Source organism: Penicillium cinerascens, assembly GCF_028974065.1.
Source record: "Penicillium cinerascens strain IBT 15544 chromosome Unknown scaffold_4_segment0_segment1, whole genome shotgun sequence".
In the NCBI taxonomy this organism is placed as follows: Eukaryota; Fungi; Ascomycota; class Eurotiomycetes; order Eurotiales; family Aspergillaceae; genus Penicillium; species Penicillium cinerascens.
In genome coordinates, this window is record NW_026695298.1 from 4314561 (window position 1) to 4331208 (window position 16648).

Consider the following 16648-nt stretch of genomic DNA (forward strand, 5'->3'; position numbering starts at 1 on the left):
ACCACACCGGAGGCAGGTACTTCGCAGGCACCTGTAGAGTCTGGCATAGTCTCTATCTCTTCTTAGTCTACTTCATCGGATGAGTCGTCTTTCGATTAAACGTGATTATTCTGGTCCTTTGATTGTTTACCATCCTTGTCATGAGACTGCATGCTACATGTACGAGACTCACATTTCATGTAGCATGGGCACGGTACTGTGCAGACATAATAAATACCACAGTAATATGCATCATCTTGAGATGTGAGATCCTGCAGTTCTGCCCAACTGCGCTTTGCGGCATTGGCCGCTCTCGATTCGCCGTGTCTGACCGTCAGCACGGCACATGTCAGCCTTAAGACGGCGATCATCTTCATCATTTTGTCAGATCCGATCTGTCCCCCACCCATCTCGTTAAGCAGACAAAATGCTGCGCAAGCAAGAAAAGTACACGAAAATAACCCCCATCCCTCCGCAAGTCCCGCGCCAACTAGCGCTCGACATTCTCCACAGCCATAGCGAGATTATCACCCTCAACCCGCTCGTGCTCTCCCACCACCCCATCAAAGCCCCGCAGCACGCAGTCGCAGACGAGTATTATTCAACATGGTACGAAATCACTGAGCGCGTCCAGTATCTACCCGGAATCGGGAAACTTGGATCTGGCAAGATCAGCTTCAAGGGCAGCTTCCACAACACGCCATGGGGCCTGCAGACGCACACCTACGGGCCGGCGGGCGTGGACCTGCGCATTCAATGGCGCATTGGAGGCAACCAGCCCAACGAGCCAGAAGTGCCGGAGAAGGGAGTCCCAAACGGGCTGTATCTGCGCGAGGATATTGATATTGAATGCAACATAACGCTCATCTCGTTCGTGAAAAAGGAGCTGCAGGCTTCATCGAAGGTGCTCGTTGACCGGCTGATAAAGAAAGCGGAGCTACTAGATACGGGCGCCCTGGAGGGTATCATGGAGGATGGAAGGTTGAAGACATTTAATCCGGCTGATCGGTCGAATATTCCGCCGGTACAGTGGGCAGATGCTCAGAAACCGCTGTCTCCGACGTCGTCGCAGGCCCGGTGGTCGGTATCGTCAGGGGCGGGACACCAGTCTTTTGCGCCCCCGCAATACGGGCAGGACCACATTTCAAGTGTGACGGCCGAGTTGCCGGGTATGTGTATGCCTAATATTGACCTTCGAAAATCGACTAATATCAAGCTAGATACATCAGTCACGTACAACGCTGGCTCTAAAGTGAGCAAGGCATACCCGGCCGAACTGCCCGCAATGCAGGAGAATCCACGAGATCATAACGAGAGTCATTGTTTTAAAGGCCAGGGCGCTTAGTGTGAGGGTTTCAACGCTGGCGGAAGGAGTTATTTTACGTTCAATGATGTATATTTAAAGCCTTTCTACTCTTCTGAGATAATTTACGCCGAATAATGCTATGGTGCGTATGGATAATGCCAGTATGAGAGATCAGGTAGACAACTCGGATGACCAATGACTCGCCATTGCCTTAAACACATCCGGCCAGAGATTGAGCAATCTTTGATTGCTATACCAGGACCGAATTCGACAAGGTCTAAGTGCAGGTATAGAAGAGATTAATCGCTAGCCAGTAGACACAAGCACAGAGAAGTTTCTATGCGCAATTTCATCATTAGACTGCATCTCTGAGATAAGTGCATACCTTGCCAAAGATCTAGGTCGAGATAGATCGAGTGGCTTCAGAGCAGTTATTCTATTTACTCTAGCGAGACGATGGTTTCGAAATCTATCTTCAATTTGCAATCAGGAATAATCGCTTCACTAAAGAAAATAAAATGCTCATATACATCACAACTTAAAATCGAAGAATTCTAAAACATCTCTTATCCCAACCCTCAAACCTGCACACTCGATCCGTCGGTCTTCTTACAACCACAAGAACTTGCCCCAGCGGCAATCTGCGAGGGGGTACGAGCATAGCTCGGCGGTACATCAAGCGCCGGGTTCCGATCAAAGAAGTTGCGCGGCCTCAGCAGCAAAGTCATTGGCTCAGCAGGCATAATGGGATAGTCCTCGGGTGCAGGGAAATGCGTCAGACCAAAAGTGTGCCATAATACGACGTCGGTGTTATCAATCGAGCAATTAGGCCCGGCAGCTTCGATCCACTGAGGCAAGCCGGCCGAGGGCTCACCAGAAGTCTGGGGGACGTGGCGACCGGCCGGGTGGATCTCTTCGTCGGAGTACTTGGTGACATGCACTGCATGGCGAGCGAAACCAGCACGCTTCCAGACGAGACTGCCCTCTTTGGGGAGGAGCGGTGGTACCTCACGGCTGACGAGCTTGTAGCAGACTGGCTTCTTGCTGTATGGGTTCAGCTTGTTGGTGTTTGACATCTCCCATGTGCGGCTTGTGGATCCGTCGTAGTCGGACATGGCCTCAAGCGGCTTGGTGAACTTGGTCTTCTTAGCGTAGAAGGCGTTGCCGTATTTGTTCTCGGCGCTGCCGACCTCTCCGGGACCTCGGACGGCGTCAACTTGGAAGACTGTGTTGTCTGGTCCGTCGATGTTGGGGTCTACACGCAGACAGAACAAGTGTTGGTGGTTGTGTGCATTGACGCCAGGGTACACCTCGGTGCCCCAACCCTTGGTATCCTCGCCTGGGTTCATGGAGTAGGTGTTCAAGATACCGGTCAGCTTGACCTCCAGTTGGACAGTCCCGTCTTGGTGGAAGATCCAGTATACGCAGTACTCGTAGTTGGCGGCGGTGAAAATGTGCGAGATGATCAGCTTACGGCCTCGAGTGACGATGGTAGAATCGTCGCGGAAGTCGGTGTGCTTGAAGAGAATGCCGGCATCTTCTTCATGGATGCAGATGGCGTTCTTGATGGTTGTGGAAGCACCGGCGCGGTTGACGAAGTCTGCATCCATATAGTGAATAGCACCCTTACAGTCGCAGCCCAAGGACAGGCTGTTTGTCATGTAGCCACCACCGTACTCGCCCAAATCAAAGGCATGCTTGCGCTGGTGAGGGTGCTCGGGGTTTCCGTATGGCACGACCATCTCTGCGAGTGAAAGTCGGTAGAAGATGGGACGGACATTGCCCTTGTCATTGAAGCTGATGTTATTCAGGACAATACCCTCTCGGTAGTTGAAACCAACGTGGATGTTCCAATTCTGCCATTCTATCTCGCGGCCCTTGATCTGGAAAGACACGCCATCGGGCTGGGTGATGTGGATAGGCTTAATATCGGTTCTATAGCCCCCTTCCTTCTCGATGGCAGCGATGTGATAGTTGTTCGGTGGGGCCTTGCTGATAGGTCTCCGCACTGGCGGCACGTCGATGTGAACAATCTGCTTGGTCTCTGCGTTGAAGATGGGGCAGAAATCCAGCGGGAAGGTGTATTGGGAGTCGTCAATGTGAGGGCGATAGTACATGAGAGCCTGCTGCAGCCGGACACCAGTACCAAAACGCTCATCATAGCCAATTGTCCACGCTGTGATGAGTTAGCAAGGACGATATCTCCCAGGATTGCAGTTCCGGTCACTCACGATCACAGTACACCTTGTGCATATCTTCCGGCGGGATACCAACAATACCGCACTGTTCAATCACTTTGGAATCTTTGCGCACGATATGCTCCACTTCTTGCAGATCCTCCATTGTGATAAGAGGCTGTACATTCGGAGTATGAGTCCACTCGACGATCTTCTTCTGGTCCAAGTTCACCACACCATCGTACACTTTTCCACCCGGTGCGATGACAACAACCTCAGCAGCACGGGCAGGACGAGGGGCATTTTCCGGATCAGCTAGCCAAGCCAACATCTCGGCCTTGCGCGGCTCGTACAGAGTAACCGCGTTGAAGTTGAGCGAACCATATTCCTTGCGAGCGAGGGCAACAACGGCGTCGATCTCAACAGCAGAGAGAGGATCGAAAGGATGCGGCGGCGGTGCGGTCGCGTTGACCTGATGGGTCAACTGCTGGAGTCGGTCGAGAACCATTCCGATGTTCTATGGAAGCGTCGATGAAGAGTATACAGGAGAGCCGGAGATGGTAAAGTACCGTTCAGAATAACCACGGGAATGGACACGAGCTTGAGAAAAATAGACAGGGCTGCGAGACGGTATTTAAATCAACTGCAACCCATGAACCCAGGAACCCAGGAACCCCTCCTGATACGCATAGCTACCGCGATGGACTCGATTAGATAACTCAGATAACGCGAGTTGCGGAGGCCGGATCACTTTTCCCGTTCGGGTTTAGGGGCTTCCCAATGAGGCAGCTGGATGCTTGCGGTGCGCATCTACGATCCCGGTACTTGATACGTTATTCATTGACTTTGTCACGGGCTTGATGCTTCGCATATCGCTTCTCAATGGGGGAACCTGTTACTTGACCACGCAAATGGGTAATTGAAGACACTTTGAGCATACAATTCTACATGCGAGGCTCAGATCAGAAACGAAGCCGCTGTACATGAGATAAACCTAAGCCCCGTCTGCCTCTAAGTATAGAACGCAACAATAGTAGAGAGGCAAAAAGGCCGTTGAGCCAGAACGCCTCGCGAGATGAATTCAAATACCAGCCAAAACGACAAAAGAAGAACACCGTACACCTCCCACTGCCCCCCAACACCTCTCCGACGCAGAGAGCCCGCGGTTGACGGAAACCCATGCAAAGTGACAGGAAGACAATGGCGAAGAGCGAGAAATCCAGCACGAGAGCCCTCGTGCATATGTACATGCATCATATCGTATCATACTCCTGCGTTCCCCATCCCGTATCTCATGCCTTGCCGGATTGGTACCCGCCGGGTGTGCCGTAGCCGTGAGGTGTGTGAGTGCCGGTGCCCATGCCCGCGTTGGGGGTACTGGGTGTGCCGATTGCAGAGTAGATGGTGGCGCCGTTGAGGTTGGGCGTTTGTTGTGCCATGTGGTAGGTCATTGCCGGCATCTGGCCGTTCAGACCCCAGATTTGGCCGGAGTATTTGCTTTCGTCGATCGACCCGCCGAAAACCAGCTGGCGCATCTTCCAGTAGATCTCACCTGTCACTAACGAATCGGATCCGGCCTGGTGGGCAATTCCAACCCGCTTGACACCGAGCTCGTCCGCGATATCCTGCAGACCAGATTTTTGACCGAGGTTCGAGAGGATCTGTGCAGCGGCCGGGGTGAGGGGAGAGTCATTGACTGCCTGGTTGCGGCCGGCGTGCTTCATGAGATACTTAATATCATAAAGCGACGGGAAGAAGATGGTGAGGAGCTTGTGGAACTCCTCTTCGTTCTCGGGCAGCTGGGAGCAGAGCATGATCTTCATGAGATAACCAAAGTCGTAACCGGAGTGGAAAGAAACCCAGTGGACATCATCCAGCAGCACGAGACCAGAGCTAATCAGCAGTGCCCCGAACTCGAAGGGGTCAATGCCGTTCTTTTCATGCATGTTGAAATCGATTCCAGATTTGGCGAGCATCGTTGTCGAGTCCTGCGCATACATATCTTCCTCCAAGGAGAACCGGAAGTTGAATTGCCACGTGCAAGGAGCCGGTGCCATGGCATTACCGTACGGTTGTCCATTAGCATCCGTGGCTGTGGCGGGGACGACTTCGCCATCGGCGTTGAAAAGAGTGATTCCCAATTGAATCATCTTGAGGAGATCGATGTTGCATCGGAGGGTTTGGTAGTGGTAATCCGCCTTGTTGGTGAACGAACCGATCGGCCGTGCGACAATTCCTGGGAACTCCGTATCCTTGGACCGGTTAGCATCACTGAGATTTTCATCATAGAGGGGTATCACTCGAAGCGAAAGACACCTCGACCCCGTAGATCTTCAACCCGCCCACTTACCATGCTGATGTATGGGTATTTGTCCACCAATGATCTCAACACAGCCAACTCATGGGCCAGATTGTGCTTCCACACATCTCGTATCCGGGTCTTCACAGCTCCTGCCTTTGAATCTAGTGCTAACCGACCATCAGGCCCTTGATGTAGTTGCTGTTGCTGTATCTGTGCTCCACGCGCAAACCCCATCTGTGCCGCATGGCTCGCAAGCCCCGTGCCTCCACCATCTGCGCCTGCGCTGGCGAATCCAGCAACCGACATACCGTTCGTAACACCCGCAGCTGAGAGGAAAGGATTGATGTTGGTGTTGGGGTTTCCAGCGAAACCAGGGTGGCCACCAAGTGAAGGGGGAGGTAGAGCGGTGTTGGCGGATTGTGCGTGAGGGTGTTGGGATTGAAGGTGGGCTTGTTGCAGGGTGTAGGGAGCCGCCAGGCCCGAGGGCCCGTATCTGCCGACAGGAGGTGGCATTGTGGGTGGTGCCTTTGTCAAGCTGGCGCTGGTTGTTGGCGTCAGTTTCGTCCGCGAAGGCGGGAAAGCTCCTGCTCGCCGTATCGGGTTTAGTGCGGTGCTATTCTGCCGAGCGCACCGCTCCGGCTTCACGTCCTTCGCCTTTCTGTCTTGATCCGATTGCTCTCGCCTTCGCTCCCTCTCCGTCTTTTCCTTATCTTCTCTCACAATGCCTGCCCGCCACCGCACCGGTTTCGACATGCGCCAGTTCAAGGCCGCGGCCTCCCCATCCTCCGTCTACGCTAAACGGGATCCCTGGGCTCGCCAGTACGTTGACTTGTCCCCGCTGTGAGACCAATTGCGTTCAGTACTAAACCGTCCTACAGTGAGGCCTGGCGCTATACCGGCCCCTTCAGCCGGTGGAACCGTTTCAAGGGTCTCTTCCCCGGCCTGGGCATCGCGACCGTCGCCTTCACTGCCTACTGCGCATACGAGCACTTCTTCCTGAAGGATGACCACCACCACGGTGACGCCCACCATGGCGAGGCTCACCACTAAGAAGTTGTACAGGAGGATATTGTCGGAAGGCTGCCGACCGACAATTGATCGAGTGAAGGACGGATACCCCAATGGGCGAGTAAGACTCGTCTCATCGCATCAGGAGACCTAAAATTCAAGAATTCCCACGGTGAATACTACAGCCTCATCTCTTTGAAGCCCTCTTGTCTTGTCGAAGCGGAGCAGCCCGCTTCTCATGTCGAGGGGCGTGGCTTGCAGCGGCGCTTTGGGTTGAATAGTCGGATGTACATAGTTCATGTTCAATTACTACAAATGTTTCTCTACCATTTCACCTGCCAGTTTCCTACGTCGCATGGAATATTGCTTGTGGCATAAGAATCCGTAAATTTTGAGGTCCATTCCTTGTAAGGCTTAAATCGTGCAACATTGCCTCTATGGGTGTAACATGATATCATAAAAATCGCATCCAAGTCCTATGCAACCAACACTCTACTCCTCTTCAAAGACAAGGGACACGCCATCGTCACCCGCGGTGACAATGCGCTTGCCATCAAAGCCTTGCACAAATCCCATAATGCCACCGGCCTGCTCGCCATCCTCGTTCTCGGCGGCGCCCATGTGGCCCTTCCATTCCTTCAACAGACCCATAGCAGCAGCGGTGGTACCGCCACGAGCGTCCCATCTTCGGACAACACCATCCAGTCCAACGGAGGTGAGCAGCCATGATCGAGCCTGGCCCTGGGCAGCAGGACCCGCGCGAGGGGCAGCGATCGGTGCCCGACTTTGCAGGAACTCCACCTTGACCACGGCATTGCCCTCGTGGGCCTCCTTGATATTCCGGCGAACGGCAAATCTGTGAGCAGCGTCGTAAAGCGCAATTGAGCCATCCACGGAACCCGCGGCGAGGAGGGTCAGCGGCGGCTGAGAGAAAGAGAGAGTCTCGATACCGTCTGACTGAGCTTGGAGCGCAGCAATGATAGTACCCGCAGTCGATGCAGTAGCAGATTGAGCTGCGCCTTTGCCCTTGCCAGCCTGCGCACCGCCCGCAAGACGAGGGAGACCGACGATCCTGATGTGACCCTCGGCACCACCAACAGCGGCAATACCACCACCAGGCGAAATCGCAACGGAGTAGAGACCACCGTCCACGGCGAACCGTTGGTCCTCGGCCGTCAAACCGACGACGGCGTTGGTACCGGGCGAGCCTGAGATACCAGCTGCCGCCGCAGCGCCAAACACATCGTAGACATAGAAGCTTCCGTCCTCCGAGACTGTCGCAAGCAGGTTTCCGTCCGGTGACCAGGCACCGGCAGTGCAAGAAGCAGTGTGCTGGAAGAAAGTCTGAATGATAGAAATAGGCTGCGAGTCGGTGTGATCAATTCGGAAGACCCAGGCACTACCATCGTTGGCCCCCATCGCAATGACATTGCGCTTCTCCTCACTCCCCTGGCTGTAAGGGCAGACAGCCACCCAGTTAATCTCCTCCACCTCCTGGGCCTCGGCCACAAACTCCCACGCGATTCCTGTCTTCTGAGGTGTCGAATCCCGCCAGGCTCGCAGCTTGCCGTCCAATCCTGCCGTCACGACATATTCACCCGCCGGCTCGGTGAAGGCTACCGCATTGACGGTGTCAGAGTGTCCGTCCAGTTTAGCCAGAGCCTGCAGGCCCTCACGCTCACGCGGCTGGGGGTTTGACTCGTAGCTGCGCGGGAGTATGGGTTTCTCGGCGGGACTCGAGTCGAAGATGTAAGCGAGGTCATCACCGGCGCCAGTGATTATGATGTTGTTGTGAATGGGATGTTGCGCAATGCAGAAGATGGAGTCGTTGTGTGAGTCGAAGTGAGCGGAAGAGTCGTTCTGGAGAGTGATTTCTTGTTCGTAGCTCATTTGCTGGTCTTCCTCTCCGTCGGAGTCCATTGGGTGGTCCTCATCACGGTTGACGATTTCCTCGCCCTCGTCGGCGCCCACAAACATGTCCTCATCTTCACCCTGGTGCTGATCTTGGGCGGACATTGTGAAAAGATGCCAATTGGAAGCTCAGTAGGTGGGAGGTATAGCGTGTATGATATGTAGGCTGAAGGCGACGCAGGGATAATGTGTCGGCAAACACCTAAGACAAGCTCGCCAACAAATAAAATAACAGAGTAAAGAGGTATCTCTCTGTCCGATTGTAGAGCGTGGGAGAATGAGTGAGCTGAAGCTGGATCATTTTTTTTGTCAATCTCCCCCGCTTAGAAATCCGTGTCCCCGCGGGAGACAAACACTGCAAACAATTTCAATATCTCGAGTCTAATCACGTATACAACCGGGAACAAAAGTTCTAAGATGCTGATAAAACATATTACGACTCTATTTTGATTAATACAGTCATCATTCTATGTGGTTCAAGGATACAGGGCACTCGAGCATTCCATCTTGCTAGGCTTGGGAGTTTGTGAGACCTAACATTCCGTGCAAGTACGATTCTCCTTCGTAAAGTCAGCCTGCAATAAGCCTGCGTTTGTTTGCTTGAAGATAATTTGAAGTATGTCCATTGATATGTATAGGAAACGACACGGTTCTAAAAATGCCAATCAAATGTAATATAGACCAACAAGATTTAGAGAAGATGCTTGCACAAAAACCTTGAGCATCTATATCTTCGCACCGGCTTTTCTCCGAGCCTCCTTCTCTTGGTCCCGCAGCAGGCGACGCAAGATCTTTCCACTCGGGCTCTTGGGAATCGCATCCACAAACCTCACGCCGCCCTTGAGCCACTTGTGCCGGGCCTTGTGGTCTTCGACGTACTTCTTGATGGATTGAATAGCCTCGTCATCTGAACCTGCGGAGGGCGATTTGACCACGATCGCTTTCGGCACCTCGCCGGCGGCATCGTCGGGCACGGCGATCACCGTGCAGTCGGAGACGGCCGGATGTGTCAGGAGGTGAGCTTCAAGCTCGGCAGGTGCCACTTGGAGACCCTATTTATTGGTGGTTAGTTGAGTATTATACGTGGGGTTTGAATAGGTCTGGAAAATGACGAACCTTGACCTTGATCAATTCCTTAATACGGTCCACAATATACACGTGCTCTGTGCCGTGCGGGCCAACCTTGACGACTCCTTCGTCTCCGGTGCGCATCCAGCCGTCCTCGAAGGTTTCCTTGTTGGCCTTTTCGTTGTTCAGATAGCCGAGAACCACGCTAGGCGATCGGACTACGAGCTCGCCCGGAGTGTCGTAAGCAGTGATTTCCTGGCCTTCTGCAGACATGATGCGTGCCTCGAAGCCTGGGATCAGACATCCAGAAGAGCCGAGCACGATGTCATCGGGATGGGTCGCGCAAACCACAGTGCAGGTTTCCGTGAGGCCTGTAACGAAGGATGAGCTTGGAGCTTAGTGGAGACAATAGAGCTATTCTTACCGTATCCTTGACGAATGAGGACATTGGGATAAACCTTCAGGAAATCGGCCGCAGTCTCCATCCCAAGGGGTGCCGCTCCTGTGAAGAGGGACTTCACAGAGCTCAAGTCGTACTTCGAGCACTCATCTTGCATGCGCAGCATGTTGATAATAATCGGGGGGACCTGTGCTGCAATTAGCAACATGAAATGCAGTCCAACGTCCCAATTCTTACCAGGAAGAGACATGAAATCTTGAATTTTTGAATGGAAGCCAAATAAGACTTCAACTCAAACTTGGGAAGAATGATGACCTGGTCCCCTCGGTACGGGCCGGCGTGGTTAATAACGACCAGGGCATAGATGTGGCTCTGCGGTAGAAGACCCAGAGTAACTTCGGAGTAACTATCCCTGTCAGGTGATGAACGGTGAGACTTTTCGAAGGCGGAAAGTTGCAGGGTGTTTGCGATGACATTGCGGTGGGATATCATTACTCCTTTCTAAAAATTAATTGTTAGAAGTCCGTCTCGACGGCATAGACAATGGTTTGAATACCGGCAGGCCAGATGTTCCACTCGAGTAGCACAAGAAAGCAGTTCGGCGCGCTCCCTCTCCAGGTCCCCAGTTCAACGGCTCCAATGGCGGAAGAGACTTTCCGGCCTCGGCTAGCTGATTCACGGTCTTGAACTCGGTAGGGGGCTTTGCGCCGCCAAGGATCACCTCCGGCACATCGATCAGGTAGATCTTGCTCCTGGGCAGACCGGCCTGGGCGGCGCCATCTAACGCGACGGAAAGCAACGGAACACAGGTAAAGAGAGCCTTGGCCCCGGAGTCCAATATCTGGTGCTTCAGCTCAGCGGCGGAGTAGGATGCGTTGGCAGGAGACACGACACCACCGAGCCGGTGTGCAGCCCAGAAGAAGGGCAAAGAATCTATCGTGTTGACGGCGAAAACGGCGAGTGTCTTGTCCCATTCCGATCCCTGGTTCGGCTTCCAGCCGAGTTCCTTCGAGAGGCCACGGGCGATCTGGTCGACGCGGGAGACCACCTCTCGCGACGAATAGGACTTTCCAGTCAAACCACACGTGTAGGGGTCATATGATTTGTCGTGTGGCACTCGTCCATACTTCTCATTGAGCATGAACTCATAGACTGGAACGTTGTCCGGGACTGTACCCAGCTCACCAAACTTCTTGTCGGGTAAGAAAACCATTGTGCAGGAATGCGCGGGTCTTCCGTCACACAGGCCGCTATGTGTGAGGGGAAATATGTGCAAGTGCAAAGGAGGACGCGTTTCAGGTCTAAACGTGCTTTGGACGTAAATGCGAAGAGCTTAAAATATCGCTGGAGAAAGAAAATCCAAGTCGGAGTGGCAATTGGGGAAATGCCTCGGATGTTGGGGATCTGGGGAATCGCTCCTTGTGTCGTGCGGGGAAATACTGCGCAACTACGCAAATTCCCCGACCGACCGAGGCTTTTTCCAGTGTCCTTTCAAAGCCCGACGGTCACGCCAAGAGTTACTCAGATAGTGGAACTAGTGAACGCAAATCTGAAATAAGGGGCTCATTTTTGCGCTAATTATTAATGTGGGTAATTTCGAGCAATTTCTGTTCTGACACTGATCATTGTCGGCTATTTTTGTTCTGGGCTACTTAATCCTTGTCCATATCCCGGCACATGCACTTGACTAGAACCAATTCTGCATAGGCAGGCAGAGGCGGCCGCCAACTCGGCTCTCGCGCTTTTAAGGTGGGCTTCACGGCTTGGCATGCAGATCCCGATATTCGGCCTTCTCTTGGGTGCCGACCACTGGGCTCCTTTCTGATGCGCAATGATGTACACATTTGTGCGGGCTATGGATTGGCTGACGGCAGACCACATATATGGAGAACCGAGCTTTGTATTTGTTTCCGACAATATCCGAGGCTATGAATACATAAGTGTTTTGCTGTAGCATGGGTTCAAAGAGGGAGGGGCAAATACGTGGACGTAAAGACCTGCAAAAAGAGGTAAGGTAAGATCCCAAGCCGAGCAGATTGATCGTCCTTGGTAACCCAGCAATTTGTCATATGATTGTTTAGCAGCTGTACCTCGACCGGGATCGATATGTGAACACCGAAGGACTCTAGAATTGCGAAAGGAAATCCTGCCACGATGGGTCATATCTGAATTATCGCCCTATTCAGATGCGCAGCTCGAGACACGTCATCACAGAAATCTTGTGGACGAAGTTTCAAGGAAATTGAATGAAAGTCGAGTGAGTTAGGGTTCGGTGCGTGGAAATATTGATATGTGCGTCGGAGTCTGCTCTCTGGACAACACAGGGCGCTAATTTTCTGAATTTTCGGGTGATGATTGGATGTCTCTCTTGGCATACGCGTCATGACTGGTATAGCCACGGCGGCAACCACTGCTAATAATAATTTCCTACTTCATCCCTACTGCATTTCGTGAGCTTGTCCGTTGCTATAAAGCACAATTTACTTTCGGTTAATCCAATGGCTTGCCTAATTTTCGAGATATTATGAAATTCTACGACTGCGTTTCATATAGACTTCCATGGCACGGCGTTGTTCGTTGCCAGCCTGTCTGGGACATCGACAAAAGGTTCAACTTTGTTGTGACAAGCTCAGTTACGCAGACCGTTACCAGAGTGTAGGTATCTTATATTGTAGGTAGCAGAGATGACAATAAGAACATAGAAAAACATAGAAAAAGGAAAGAGAGAGAGTACCAGGCATGAAGATATGTCCTCGTAGGCATTATCTACGCATGGGCATCTTAGTGAATGATACTATGTAGTAAATCGTACCACCTGTGATACGCGATAAACATATATCAAATTGGGGAGGAAATAAAGTCACCGCGATGATACTACACTGCTTGCAGTCATTTCTGGGAAAGCCGTTACTTTAGAGGAGGTGTCAAGTCACTGGACCAAAGCCCTGTGCAAGTTACGGGTAAGTGACGGGCACACAACCATCTCCTCTAAACCGTGCTCTCGACCATACGGCTTCTCCCTTCTTTCATTCATTTCAATCAAGTTCCACATGGGCCGTTGCCGTTGTCCTTCGACCGACTGCCGAAGACCGTGACTCGTTCCTTCTATTTTCGCCTCCAAGATCTGCAGTTCTCCCGCTGTAGCCGCATACCCATTTCGCACTTCCCGTCACTCTTTGATCATTCGAGACTCTTCATATTCATCCCGTGAGTATCTATTCATCTCTTCATCTCATCATGTACTTTTTCAATCGTATCGTTTGGGCGACTTTTTTAGCAAGTGTGACGACCCTTCGACGAACAGCAAACAAGCGCTTCAGTCGCATGGGACCCCAATCGGATGCTCACCAAAGTATTCATCGCAGACAACCATTCAATCTTTATCCTCATTCATCCTGTCTACTTTTATCTGAGCTCACAAGCTGACACCAGATAGAAATGGCGGAGGGGGCAGCTCCCGGTGGGTTACTCCCACCAGTCCACGGAAAACCGCCGGCTTGGTCAGAGGTATGTCATTGCGTGGTCTTTTCTATGGATTTCTCATGTGATTAACCATATGCAAGACTCGTCAGCCACTCTGTGACGCACTGGACTGGTTTCGTTGCACCCAAGGAGGTTCTTACCACCTCGATGGCCTGACGTACGGCATTTTCATGGATGCCGACAGTGGATCAAATGCCTACGTTGATGAGGAGATTGTCATCACCCGAATGTGAGTGAAGATGACTTTGGAAATTCTTTTGTTCTTTCTAAAGTCGGGTCACTGGTTTACACAGTGGTGGCGGTTGCGACAAAGCCCTAGACGGAACCCTGATTCTCAAAAAAGACCGGACCCTGGAGGAAGCAATTCCAAGATGCTTGAAAGGATCCATGGACCAAAATGAGGCCGTTGGTGTTATCATCGGTAAGATTCAGGGCGATGGAGCATTTTAATGAGCCATGCTTACGATTGACGCAGGAAACAGGAACACGGTTCTTGGAAGACAGCTTCCACACCGATTCAATGTCATGGCATGGTTCCGGGTTACAGATATCTGGTTTGAAATGATGGGTGACAAAAAGGGACTCAAATGCCGGCTGCAAAAGCTGGAGCTTGGTGAAAAAAGCTGGTGGGCAGCCCTGGACTCACCCGACCCTGTACCTCTGAACCAGCGGAACTTCGGGATCAAGCCTGAGTCTGTCGAGTGCCTCTCTTGCCACCAGGTGAGCCCCCGCATTTACGACCAAGGCTGGATGTGTCTGGAGCCCACCTGTAATATGTTCTGGAAGCTCATTGACAATGGATCCGCTCCCAACAGCCTGAGCTTCCACTCTACCTTTTTGAGCTACCGCGTCAATCATACCACAAATCCCGTCCCTCGATACCCGCTTAATCCAAAATGGGACCGGGTTGTTGGCGCATGGGCAAGAAACTCAGTTCGGGAAGCCTGGAGAGCCATAATCTGCCCAAATTGCTCGAAGTGCATCCCCCGTACTTACTGGAGAGGATGGAAATGCTCAGAAAGTTCTGGGGCTTGCGATCTCTGCAATTTTCAGGCCATGGTGCTGCTTGACCCTGTTGAAATTAACGATGTGGCTAGGGTTAGTCTGAGACGAAATATCAGATCCAAAGAAGGTTTGATGGCCCCGGTGATCAACAACACATTCGCGGCCCCCTACAGGCAGCTCACATACACCCTCCCTGGTGTCGGGTCCATCACCCACTTCGTGGCCAACAAAGCCATTGCAAGCCGCCGGAACGGCCCGGACTATTTGTTCCAGAAGTTCCAAGAAACCGATCTTGGTCTGAAGAGGTTTCCTCTGAAACTTTCACCTGGTAAGTAAGTCCTGTCATGTAGTTATTATCAAACAGGACGCCGCTAATAGCCAAGAAGTTTCTGGAACGTTGATGTGCCACTTTGCCGTGAACTATGTAAGTGATTGAAGATTTACGAGGCAATCGTGCTTTTCTGACAGTGAACTAGGGAACGCCATACAAATACGTCGTCGACGTGGACTCCAAAGGGTTCAACGAAGCTACTGAGGATGTTCTCCGAGCCTTTGGTCGTCTGGCATGGGCCACCGAAAAGGCTGTCACTTATGCCGGGGACGATTACGAGATGCCTAATGAACTCTTGATCCTGGGATACTTTGAAAGTATGAAGATGGGTGTAAGTTGCTTGTCTAAATTGTACACTATTTCCATCTAATTTAGGCCAACAGTTTCACGATGATGGGGAGGAAGGTCTTGGTCCGGACATCGCCACACTTTCTCTCGGTGCCAAATCAGAGATGAAGATCCGCATGAAGAAACCATGGTTTGACGGCTACAGACAGACCGGCAAGCCTATTAAGGACGATCCTGTCCTTGCAGGCTGCAAGTATGAAGAGGAGCGTACTGCCTTGAAGGAGGACTACAAAGCTGGCAATCTCTCAGAGGCTGCATACGACGAGGCTCGTGTTACGGTTTTCAAGAAGAAGGATAAGAAAATAGACAGGCGCGTGCACGCACTTCCCATTATCAGCATGACTCTAGAGCATGGCGACATGGTTGTCATGCATGGAAGGAAGTTACAGGACTATTATGAGGCAAGTACACTTGTCTTTTGCTTGACTCGTTTAGCCCCTCTAATTGGAACAGCATTCGGTGATCCCCAACGGCACGATGCGTTTTGCTCTCACGGCCCGAAACATCACTCCTCGGGAGGGTACAGACAATGGTGTCCGACAGGCAGAGGCTCGGATCACATCTGACCTGAAATACGACGGACGCTGATTGTTCTTGCACTATGCAATCCCCGTCTTTGACCTTCTCTATTTACCGAACGGGCATGCAAAGCAATGCCTTGCGTCTTTTGATTTGCATACGTCAAATACCTTTCTGTTTCCCGCTTTTGCTTGATCGTTCAAACGGAATCCCCAGGTGGCGTTATTTTGCACGCATTATACCCATACTTCTTTCGGTTATTTTATGCCCTTCCCCCATATATCCAGTGCCTTTATACGTGAAATAGCCTCGTGCTTTTCTCTCCCTTATATTTTGCAATTGCTTTTATCTGCCCTCCCCAGTTCCAACTTGTTTTCCTCGCCTTGGATTTGCCCTTGTTTCCTTTTACTGCCTTCGTCTGCTCCAATGCTTTCATTTGATTTTATTTCCTTCACTGCTTTACGAACACCAACGGCGTCCCGGATCGTTACTCGGCATCCTTTACGATTGAAATCCCCTCGCTTATACACGCGACATCTAGTCTAAGAAGCTATTCAATTTACTTATGAGTTTCATTTCCATCTACCGAGATAAAATCGTCGGTGGCTTGACAGACCGGGCTTAGAGAGGCAGTGCAGCCACACTGGTCTATTCGGGGCACAAGCGGGGCAAAGCAAATCGGCTCAGCCGCCTCAGCCTTGTAATGGGGAATTGACTGTGGGGCCAGTGCCCGAGAACAACTAGTTCGTGTGCCCCCAAAATGCAGGGTGTGCTGTTGTCGACGAAAGTTGACATGCTAGTTGTGGGTAGA

The 16648-nt window shown here is 51.8% G+C and overlaps 7 protein-coding genes across 7 annotated transcripts; 3 read left to right on the forward strand and 4 right to left on the reverse strand.

Annotated features, from left to right (window-relative positions):
- Positions 1 to 406: 406 nt before the first annotated feature.
- Positions 407 to 1324, forward strand: N7498_010766 (uncharacterized protein; the record flags this gene model as incomplete). Its single annotated transcript, XM_058457822.1, has 1 exon — positions 407 to 1324. The coding sequence occupies one exon, from the start codon at positions 407 to 409 to the stop codon at positions 1322 to 1324; it is 918 nt and encodes a 305-aa protein (XP_058304721.1).
- Positions 1325 to 1863: 539 nt separating this feature from the next.
- On the reverse strand, positions 1864 to 3970 carry N7498_010767 (peroxisomal copper amine oxidase; the record flags this gene model as incomplete). The annotated part of the gene is made up of 2 exons (XM_058457823.1): positions 1864 to 3461; positions 3517 to 3970. The coding sequence occupies 2 exons, from the start codon at positions 3968 to 3970 to the stop codon at positions 1864 to 1866; spliced, it is 2052 nt and encodes a 683-aa protein (XP_058304722.1).
- A 784-nt stretch (positions 3971 to 4754) lies between these two features.
- Positions 4755 to 6277, reverse strand: N7498_010768 (CCR4-NOT core DEDD family RNase subunit POP2; the record flags this gene model as incomplete). The annotated part of the gene is made up of 2 exons (XM_058457824.1): positions 4755 to 5714; positions 5813 to 6277. 2 exons carry the CDS (start codon positions 6275 to 6277, stop codon positions 4755 to 4757), a joined length of 1425 nt encoding a protein of 474 aa, XP_058304723.1.
- A 208-nt stretch (positions 6278 to 6485) lies between these two features.
- On the forward strand, positions 6486 to 6814 carry N7498_010769 (NADH dehydrogenase [ubiquinone] 1 beta subcomplex subunit 3; the record flags this gene model as incomplete). The annotated part of the gene is made up of 2 exons (XM_058457825.1): positions 6486 to 6583; positions 6643 to 6814. 2 exons carry the CDS (start codon positions 6486 to 6488, stop codon positions 6812 to 6814), a joined length of 270 nt encoding a protein of 89 aa, XP_058304724.1.
- Positions 6815 to 7264: 450 nt separating this feature from the next.
- Positions 7265 to 8788, reverse strand: N7498_010770 (WD40 repeat domain-containing protein; the record flags this gene model as incomplete). The annotated part of the gene is made up of 1 exon (XM_058457826.1): positions 7265 to 8788. One exon carries the CDS (start codon positions 8786 to 8788, stop codon positions 7265 to 7267), a length of 1524 nt encoding a protein of 507 aa, XP_058304725.1.
- Positions 8789 to 9408: 620 nt separating this feature from the next.
- N7498_010771 (acyl--CoA ligase) lies at positions 9409 to 11364 on the reverse strand (the record flags this gene model as incomplete). The annotated part of the gene is made up of 5 exons (XM_058457827.1): positions 9409 to 9735; positions 9800 to 10122; positions 10176 to 10338; positions 10389 to 10652; positions 10708 to 11364. The coding sequence occupies 5 exons, from the start codon at positions 11362 to 11364 to the stop codon at positions 9409 to 9411; spliced, it is 1734 nt and encodes a 577-aa protein (XP_058304726.1).
- Positions 11365 to 13583: 2219 nt separating this feature from the next.
- N7498_010772 (uncharacterized protein) lies at positions 13584 to 15906 on the forward strand (the record flags this gene model as incomplete). The annotated part of the gene is made up of 8 exons (XM_058457828.1): positions 13584 to 13658; positions 13715 to 13863; positions 13928 to 14055; positions 14110 to 14971; positions 15018 to 15063; positions 15116 to 15301; positions 15354 to 15731; positions 15772 to 15906. Coding segments are annotated over 8 exons (1959 nt in total), but the record flags the coding sequence as incomplete, so codon positions are not given.
- Between the last annotated feature and the right edge of the window lie 742 nt (positions 15907 to 16648).